The sequence below is a fragment of the Microtus ochrogaster genome, unplaced genomic scaffold (assembly GCF_000317375.1).
Source record: "Microtus ochrogaster isolate Prairie Vole_2 unplaced genomic scaffold, MicOch1.0 UNK109, whole genome shotgun sequence".
Classification (NCBI taxonomy): Eukaryota; Metazoa; Chordata; class Mammalia; order Rodentia; family Cricetidae; genus Microtus; species Microtus ochrogaster.
Window position 1 is genome coordinate 139,680 of NW_004949207.1, and position 10,064 is coordinate 149,743.

The window sequence follows — 10,064 nt, forward strand, 5'->3', positions numbered from 1 at the left end:
CTGCCTAGAATCCCCCAGTGAGGGGCTGGGGTGTGGCTCAGTGGTGTAAAGCTGCTAGAAGGATTAGTGATGCCACACAAGGGAAGAAAGTGGGAACAAAAATCAGCAGAGAAGGGTGAATATCTCATGACCCATTCCTTCCGCTTCTCCTCGATAGGGTGCAGAGGGCCCCAGCAGTGTACGTTTCCTGAAGACATCAGAAAACCGAGCTGAGCTCCTGGGGCTGAAGCGGGGAGCCAGCTACCTGGTCCAGGTTCGTGCACGCTCCGAGGCTGGCTATGGCCCCTTCGGCCAAGAGCATCACAGTCAGACACAACTGGATGGTAAGTTAACTGGGATAGTTGCCCCCTCGCCACCTCCCCACCCCCCGCCCCGACCAGGCAGGTCTGAGCTCAGTGTCCCCAAAGTCATTTCCTTCAGTGATAAGGTCTGGTCAGCAAAGATAGTATAGGCCAGAGAGACTGAAGTCCGCAGGGCTGTTTGTTCTCAGCAGTAGGTTGACTCGTGAGCCCCAGTTCTTTCTTCCAAGAAGATGAGAAAAATCATCCACCCTTTATCATAGAATTCTAAAATAAGGCAGCTTGTGCTTTTAGCATGTTAGACCCATGATTTTCCAAGTTATTTATTTATTTATTCGTTTATTGACCTATGAGACATCTTACTCTGAAGCTTACTATGTAGACCAGGCTAGCCCCAAACTCACATAGATCCCTTTGCCTCTGCTTCCCCAGTGTTGGGATTCAAGGTGTGCACCACCACACCCTACTAACGCCAGACATTTTTAACAGCTCATTTCTTCCTATCTCCCTTTGTGTTTTTTGAGATAAGGTCTTGCTAGGTAGCCATGGAAATGTTCTAGAACTCGCAAGGCTGGGCTCAAGGTTTTAGCAGTTCTCCTGCTTCTGCTTTCTGAGTGCCGGGGGTTACAGGAGTGGACCAGCACGCTTGGCCTGCAAGTCTGTCTGTGCAGTGTGTATCTGCAGTACATGTGAGGGCCAGAAGTGGGCGCTGGATCCCTGGGAGCTGGAGTTACAGATATTTGAGCTCCCCCATGTGGATGCTGGGAAAGGAACCCAGGTCCTCTGGACGAGCCCGCTGGTGCTCCTTAGCCGCTGAACCATCTCTCCAGGCCCTTGTCTCTTTCTTCTAGAGACAAGGGTCTCATTGTATGGCACAGGCAATCCCCCTGCCTCAGCCTCTTAAATGATGGGGTCACAGGCGTGGACCATCACTTTTGTCTTAGCTTTCTTTGTGCTGATGGACTCCAAGACCATTTTGTATGCTACACCAGACTCTACCACTGAGCAATGTCCCCAGCCCTTATTTTTATTTTGTGATTGTGTTTTGCTCTGTTGCCCAGGCTGACCCAGAACTAGCTATTATAGCCCAAGCTGGTGTTGAACTCTGTCCTCCTGCCTCAGCCTCCTGAATGGGGTTACATGTGTGTGCTACCGTTCTGCCTAATTTCCACCTTTGGACTCTTACTCAAATGGGATTTATTATTATTATTATTATTATTATTATTATTATTATTTTATTCACTTATTTATTTATTTATTATTTTCTGAGACAGGGTTTTACTATAGCTTTGGCTGCCCTGGAACTCACTTTGTAGACCAGGCTGGCCTTGTATACACAGAGATCCACCTGCCTCTGCCTCCTGAGTGCTGGGATTAAAGGCGTGCGCCACTACTGCCTGGCTGAGAATTTTTCCTTAGAGGACACCAGAACATAAAACAAAATCAACGTGTCTCTGGCCAGGGAGATGGCTCAGTCAGTAATGCACCTGCTGTGAACGCATGAGGACTTGAGTTCGGATCCCAGAACACACATACAGGTCGTGTGTGATACCCTCCAAATGCATATGCAGCACACGAATGAACAAACACATTCACACTCACACACACACACACACACACACACACACACACACACACACCAAAATTCCCCCAACATCTCTGGCAAAACAAAGCTTGGACACTTTCTCCGTTGTCCGCAGTCTGAGCTCACTGCTCACTCAGTGTTGTCCTGGACTGGGGTCTGCTCTCAGGAGACCTCAGACCATTGCTTGAAGCTGGGGTTAGGGAATCAGGGACTCTGGGCTTTACCTGACCTCTTCTTCTGCAGAGAGTGAGAGCTGGCGGGAGCAGCTGGCCCTGATTGCAGGAACTGCCGTTGTGGGCGTGGTCCTGGTCCTGGTGGTCGTTGTCATTGCTGTCCTCTGTCTCAGGTAAGGACGCTGGCCTATAAACTCCCTGTGGGTCGTTACCTACCCACACACCCTAGAGCGGTGGTTCTCAGCCTCTCTAATGCTGTGACCCTTTAATACAGTTCCTCATGTGGTGACCCCCAACCATAACATTCTTTTCTTTGCTACTTCATAACTGTAATTCTGTTGCTGTTTTGAATGGTAATGTAAATGTCTGAGTTTTCTGATGGTTTTAGGCGACCCCCCTCACTTCAGTCTCCCCACTGGTCAGTTGGAGTCTCATTCTCTGTGAGAATATACACAGAGATATAGAGCTCACTTTGCTCTTTCCTTCTTTTCTCCCGGTTATAGGAAACAGGGCAACGGGAGGGAGGCTGAGTACGCAGACAAACACGGGCAGTATCTCATCGGGCACGGTATGTGGGCCACAGCAGGGGGAAAGGAGCTGGGACCTAACAGGACATTACAGTCCAGAGGAATTGGCTTCCTGGTTAATGGGATCCCGTGTGGCTCCTTAGGTACAAAGGTCTACATTGATCCCTTTACTTATGAAGACCCTAACGAGGCAGTGAGGGAATTTGCCAAAGAGATCGATGTCTCCTATGTCAAGATTGAAGAGGTGATTGGTGCAGGTAAGAGGAGCAAGTCGGGGCACTGGGGAGCGGGCTCAGTTGGTAGAGCGCCTACCGTACACACGTGAGAACCCGTGTTTGATCCCCCAGGCCCACATGAAATAATTAGGGACAGCGGCACCTGCCTGTAATCCCAGCTTGGGGTTGAGGGGGGGTGGACGGGACAGGATGGATGGATGAACAGGTGGATCGCCAGTGCTCATTGGCCAGTCAGCCTAGCCAAACTGATGAGCTCTGGATTCAATGAGAGAGAGAGAGAGACCTCTCAAAAACTGAGGAGGATTTCTGGGTGTGGTGTCACACATTTTTAATCTCAGACCTTGGGAGGCTTCAGAGGCAGCCCACTCACCAGGTTTGAGGCCAGCCTGGTCTACGTAGCAAGTTCCGGACTGGCCAGGGTGACAAGATGGCTCAGGGGATAAAGGTGACTGCAGCCAAGGGTGGTGGTGGCCTGTGTATGACATCTAAGGAGGAGAGAACTAATTACTGAGATTGTCCTCTGACCTTCACACATTCGTGTATACACACACGCGCACGCACGCATGCATGCACGGCCATAAAATATAATTAATTAATTTATTTTTTAAATATTTATTATGTATACAATATCCTGTCTGTATGTGTGCCTACATGCCAGAAGAGGGCACCAGACCCCATTACAGATGGTTGTGCGCCATCATGTGGTTGCTGGGAATTGAACTCAGGACCTTGGAAGAGCAGACAATGCTCTTAACCTCTGAGCCATCTCTCCAGCCCCCCATAAAATATAATTTAAAAAGAAAGAAAAGATAGAGGTAGAAGAAATATCAGGTGTTGACTTATGGTCTTTATCAACCTCTGTTCTCCACATTCACATGCATGCATACACCCACAGGAACCTGCGCAACCAAGCATGCACACACACATGCGCGCACACACGCACACACAAAGGCAGAAGCCTAGGCAACGGAAATGAAACAGACGGGTCAGGTCAGGATGGGAGGAGAACTGATCCTCCATGTTCTTGCTGAAGGTGAGTTTGGCGAGGTGTGCCGGGGTCGGCTGAAGGCACCAGGGAAGAAGGAGAGCTGCGTGGCCATCAAGACCCTGAAGGGTGGCTACACGGAGCGGCAGAGGCGTGAGTTCCTGAGCGAGGCCTCCATCATGGGCCAGTTTGAGCACCCCAACATCATCCGCCTCGAGGGTGTGGTCACCAACAGCGTGCCAGTCATGATCCTCACTGAATTCATGGAGAACGGAGCCCTGGACTCCTTCCTCCGGGTGAGCCACCCTACCCCCTTTCACAACCGCTATGCACTGTTTGGTGGGGAGGGGGCAACGCAGGACAAAGCAGAATTCATGCCTGCAATCCTAGCACTGAAGAAACTGAGGCAGGCCGGGCGATGGTGGCGCACGCCTTTAATCCCAGCACTCGGGAGGCAGAGGCAGGCGGATCTCTGTGAGTTCGAGACCAGCCTGGTCTACAGAGCTAGTGCCAGGACAGGCTCCAAAGCCACAGAGAAACCCTGTCTCGAAAAAAAAAAAAAAAAAAAAAAAAAAAAAAAAGAAACTGAGGCAGGAGGCTTGTGAGTTTAAGCCAGCCTGGGGATACAAAGCCAATTCTAGGCCAGCTGAGACTAAATGATATAGCAAGACTCTACCTTCAAAAAAAAGTTAATAGTTTCAAACATGAAAAAAACCAAACCAGGTCTTCAACACTGATTCAGTGATTTGATTGATATATTTTTGTACATAACTAGAGATTCCGACCAAGGTCTCATGTATGCTGTACATGTTCTCTATTGCTGAGCCATGCACTCAGCTTCTTATTGACGGAGTCTAGGCAGGGGCTCTACCTCTGAGCCACACCCCAGCCCCTCACTGGGGGATTCTAGGCAGGTGCTCTAACACTGAGCCACACCCCAGCCAAAATAAATAAAACAAAAACCAGGAGGCACGGTGGTTCATACCTGTAATCTCAGAGCTTGGGATATTGATATAGGATTACCATAAATTTTCCGGTTCATCCAGGGCTAAAAGCAAGGCTTTGTCTCCAAAATGCAAAAAAACAAAATATAAGGTATTATGAGAAACTGTGTTAGGGTGTTAGAATATCCAGAATTTAGTAAGTAGGACTGCCTGAGAGAACTGAGCTGTCTTCTAGGTGGGCTGAGATGGGTATTTGAGTGACAGGCGCAGTGAACGGAGTGGCGAGGAGGGCAAATTGTGGGTGATTTATCCTAAACAAGCCTTTCCCCCTTTCTCTTCTTCAGCTGAATGATGGGCAGTTCACGGTCATCCAGCTGGTGGGTATGCTGAGGGGGATTGCCTCAGGCATGCGGTACCTGGCTGAGATGAGCTACGTCCACCGAGATCTGGCCGCTCGTAACATCCTGGTCAACAGCAACCTAGTCTGCAAGGTCTCCGACTTTGGCCTCTCCAGATTCTTGGAGGAGAACTCTTCTGACCCCACCTACACAAGCTCCCTGGTGAGCCTGGGGCCAGGGGTTCCAGCTAAGCATTCCAGCCCCAGGGGAGGTAGTTGGAGAAACAGCAAGTATTAGCAGCGTTGGGCCCGGGAGAGAATGTAGGTGCAGGCAGGAGGGAAATCAGCTTCCGACATGTAGAAAGAAAACCGGTGTGGAGATAGGAGATTGGAGGCCTGGAAAGAAATGAGACCAACAGTAAGGAGGTTGAGGAAGGAAAGTCGTGTGATGGAGGCCATCCTGGGCTACCTAGGTGTCTGGATCCTATCTCAGAAAGAGAAAAGATGTGGAGGTGTGTGCCTGTCATCCCAGCCTGGGGAGGTGGGAGCTGAGCTAGGGCCACGTGAGGCTCTGTTTCTAGAAATCAACTCGGGATGTGAGGCCAGCAGTCGGGAAATGTCTTAGTCTTTTCCTATGGCTCTAATAAAATACGCTGACAAAGATACCCTTAGACAGGGTCATTTGGAGCTCAGTTCAAGGTAGAGCCCGGGTGTGGTGACAAAACCAAGGCAGGCAGGAACTGAAAGTGGCTGGTTACACTGCACCCACAGTCAAGACACAGAACAAGAAAGGAAGGCCTGTGCTTAGCTCCCTTTGTCCTGTTGATTCAGTCCAGGACCCACGCCAGGAAACGGCACTACCTGCTTTTAGGCTGGGTCCTCCCACCTTGTTTAACCCCTTTAAGATAATTCCTCTCAGGCACTGCCACAGGCTCATCTCCCAAGATTCTAGATTCCGCCAAAGCAGGCAACGCTGTCCATCATGGGAAGATACTCCTGGGTCCTGCTGGTGCCTGAGTTCATCTTTCCTCCTCTTTCCACAGGGAGGAAAGATTCCTATCCGGTGGACCGCCCCTGAGGCCATTGCCTTCCGGAAGTTCACTTCTGCCAGTGACGCCTGGAGCTACGGGATAGTCATGTGGGAGGTCATGTCTTTTGGGGAACGGCCCTACTGGGACATGAGCAACCAGGATGTGAGTGTTCCACCATCATACCGAGATTCTTGCCTCGATACAGGAGTGGGGGATAGGCTTCCCAGACTCTTCCCCACCAATGTTGGGGATAGTGGGGGGTGACACTAAGAGGAAGTGATATTTATATCCAGGAGCTGGCTGCAGGGACTGGGACAATGACTCGTTACAGTGCCTGCCATTGCAGGGACAAGGACCCAAGTTCAGATCCCTAGCACCCACATAAAAGCCAAATTCATAGGCGCTCATCCATGACCCCATTGTACGGGGGTGTTGAAGACAGGCAGATCAGGGGACTTAATGGCCCACCAGCATAGATTCAGATTGTCTCAGGGAAGGTGGCTCAGCCGGCAACGTGCTTGTAATGCAAGCATGAGGATCAGAACTCAGATCCCCAGCACTCTCATCGACGTCAGGTAGGTGTGGGAGCCTGCCTGTGACCCCAGCATTTGGGAGGTGACCACAGGAGATCCTGATCAAGCTAGACGGGGATAATTAGCTCTGGGTTCACAGGAGAGATCCTGCCTCCATATATAAGGTGGAGTGTGATTGAGGAAGACGGCTGATGTTCTCCTCTGGTTATTACATGCAGCATGCACACATAGACATACACACACACACACACACACACACACACGCATGCACCCTGCTTCCACAACTAAGTAAATAGATAAAAGCAATAAAGAATAAAATGAGCTGGAGAGCCGTGGAGGAAGACACTCTTTATTGGCTTCCATGTGCACGCATACACGTGAATAAACACACAGAGTTGGATCTTGGATGTAGCATTGCTAGATTTGGGGATGGATGGTGAGCAGGGTTGGGCTTCTGGACTGAAGCCCGGGAGCTACCGGTGTGGGGGGTGGTGCTTTGTCAGCCAGGGCCAACCTCTACCCACCTAGGACTCATCACTTTGTTATTGGGTGGCTGTGGTTCCCAGCCCAACATGATTCTCTCAGATCTTCACCTCGTCCTTCTCCTTATCACCGCAGGTGATCAATGCCATTGAACAGGACTACCGGCTGCCCCCTCCCCCAGACTGTCCCACCTCCCTCCACCAGCTCATGTTGGACTGTTGGCAAAAGGACCGGAATGCCCGGCCCCGCTTCCCCCAGGTGGTCAGCGCTCTGGACAAGATGATCCGGAATCCTGCTAGCCTCAAAATTGTGGCCAGGGAGAATGGAGGGTGAGAATCCCAGAGAACAGCCCCCTCCACCTCTGACTGCCACCACCCAAGAGCCTTTCTAAGTGGCCGGGGGTATCCGTCCGTTTGATGACATATGGACTAATCTGTGTTGGTCTTCCCAAAGCCCTCTGGTGTAGCTGTCCAACTTAGCATTTCTCTCCATCTTTATCACCCCCCCCCCCCCCCCCCCCAGGGCCTCACATCCACTCCTGGACCAACGGCAGCCTCACTACTCTGCCTTTGGCTCTGTGGGTGAGTGGCTTCGAGCCATCAAGATGGGAAGATACGAGGAAAGTTTTGCAGCAGCTGGGTTCGGCTCCTTTGAGGTGGTCAGCCAGATCTCTGCAGAGTAAGTGGAAAGGACGCAGCACTCAGATAGTACCTGGGGACTCTGGGTCCAGCCTCAGGGACCGAGTGTTAGATTGGTGGTCCAGCACCATGCTCAGGGCTGCACACCAAACAAATCATGACTGAGGTTGAGACCCTGGATTCTCCCAGGTAGCAAAGCCCTGCTGGTGTTCATTGTGGCGCCTTCTCAGCCCTGGGCCATCTCTCTTCCCATCCCCAGCCTGTATCTATCTTTGTGCTTCTATCTACATTCCAAACCCGGCTCTCACATTAATGTGTCAACTCCGGTTCTCTTTTCCCACCCATAAAAGGAGAAGACGGGACTGAGATCTGGAAATCCCTTCCCAGCTTTGATCTTAAATGGTTTTATGATTCTATCAACTCCCAAATAACTGTTCTCTTGCCTGTCTGTACTTGGAATGCCTCCTTTCTCCCGTCTCTGATTCTCTCCCAAGGCCTTCGCTTACTCCAGCTTTGAAAGTGGGGGGAAAGGCATAGACTTATGTAGGCAGGTGGTGGTGGCATACCGGTATAGCACTGTTCTCCCAGCTCCTTGGGAGGCTGAGGCAGGAGTTTTCATTTGAGGCTAGTATGGCCTACATATCAATACCTTGTCCTCAATTTACCAAATAAAATAATATGTAAAATTAAAAAAAAAAAAAACCTTCAGAAGATGCCTGGCTAGGCAGGTCCCCATCTCTCCTTAACATCTCCCTTGAGGCAAAGCCCCACTTGATGGTCTAGTTCTTTTTCTGTTGGCCCCTTTCCTTATTTCTTACTCTTCTAAAGCAGTTTCTGAAGCCTCTTTCCCCTAACTTCTCTGAGGCTTTTCTCTTTCTGTCCTCTTTGGCAGCTGTGAAGTAGAGGCTTGGTGCCTAAATTCTGCCTAGCAGCTCCTGACATCACCACCCTATGGGCTTCCTGATTGGCCGGTCCCTAAACTCAGCCAGCCTTCTGTTTTTCCACAGGGACCTTCTCCGTATTGGAGTCACTCTAGCGGGACACCAGAAGAAAATCTTGGCCAGTGTGCAGCATATGAAGTCCCAAGCTAAGCCAGGAGCCCCTGGTGGCACAGGAGGACCAGCCCAGCAGTTCTGACCTCCAAGGCCTCACCACGCCAGAGACATGGCCTCCCCTTCTTTCCGGGGCAGAGCACGGGGACTCATAGAGATGCCCCTCTCCCCCCACCACAGCCTCCCATTGGATTGCACTTTGAACTGAGGGGGTTGGGAGTTGGTAATCTTTGAGACCCAGGATTTGGGGAGCTGTGCCAGATGGGATGGTAAGAATTATCTGCCCTCCAGGCGGGGAACCCCAAACTCAGAGTGACTCTTTCCCTCAAGCCTGGGCAAAAAAAAATCCCTAATCTTCCATCTTCCCAGAGGGCTCACTCCCCAAGTGCCTTCCACTTCAGTGGGCAAGTTCCTGCAGACCAAAGAGAAAGGGTGACCAGCCTGCCAACTTGGGAGTGCAGAATGTCCCAGGAGGCAGGAAGGGGCTGTCAAGACCCAGTGATGTAATCATTGGATTCTGATGTCCCAACTTGCTGCTGTCACCACCAAAGGCAATCATTTTCCCCTTGTGAGTGCCCCTCCCCTCATCTGCCTTCATATTGAAGGTTCTGGATTTTTACTGTTTTTATTTTGTTATTTCTCCTCCTTTTTCTCCCCTTTGTCCAGATTTTGTGTGTTGACGGGTACCTGTGTCCACCCTCCTGTTGGGAACAAGGACCCATTGATATGTTCTAGAACAGTGCCTTGGAAATGTCACAGCCCCAGACAGTTCCTTTCCCCTTCCCTCGCCCCAGCACCCTCAAGCTGTGTCCATGAGTGGAGGGAAGGGAGGGAGGTGGTAAAGGGGGCTGTTCAACAGAGGCAGACGGCGGTGCTTGGAAGGGGGTTCTTAAATTATATTTAAAAAGAAAATTTTTGTATAAATAAAAGAAAATGGGATATGTCCCAGTACTGAGTGACGGTGACTGGGAGCTGGGATAGGCTAAGTCTCTGAGAATAGGGGACCCCTCGGGTCTGGATTTGGAGGGTCAGGTGAGGGAAGGGGCTGAGTGTTGGTTCCCAGCCCCAGGGTGTTATGTTTGGGTTGGTGGGAGGTGAGTCACTGGCAGCTGGTGCTAACTGCTCCAGCTGCCCCTGCCAAGAGCCTCAGGCACCTCTGGGGTGGGGCTGCCATCTCCTGCCCCTCCTCTGTCTCCTTTGCCTTGGCTGGGGCTGTATGAGGGAAGCCCCAGCCTATAGCC

The 10,064-nt window shown here is 50.9% G+C and overlaps 1 protein-coding gene across 2 annotated transcripts in view; it reads left to right on the forward strand.

Annotated features, from left to right (window-relative positions):
• Positions 1-9,770, forward strand: part of Ephb4 (EPH receptor B4) — a 24,887-nt gene extending 15,117 nt beyond the window's left edge. For both annotated transcript variants that reach the window (XM_026778173.1, XM_005371435.3), the window contains exons 8-17: positions 158-323; positions 2,128-2,230; positions 2,561-2,625; positions 2,728-2,841; positions 3,854-4,101; positions 5,094-5,309; positions 6,130-6,279; positions 7,269-7,462; positions 7,656-7,811; positions 8,779-9,770. In XM_026778173.1, the coding sequence (XP_026633974.1) occupies positions 158-323; positions 2,128-2,230; positions 2,561-2,625; positions 2,728-2,841; positions 3,854-4,101; positions 5,094-5,309; positions 6,130-6,279; positions 7,269-7,462; positions 7,656-7,811; positions 8,779-8,908 (1,542 nt within the window). In that variant the 3' untranslated portion in view covers positions 8,909-9,770. The remainder of the gene's footprint in view (positions 1-157; positions 324-2,127; positions 2,231-2,560; positions 2,626-2,727; positions 2,842-3,853; positions 4,102-5,093; positions 5,310-6,129; positions 6,280-7,268; positions 7,463-7,655; positions 7,812-8,778) is intronic.
• Positions 9,771-10,064: the final 294 nt, after the last annotated feature.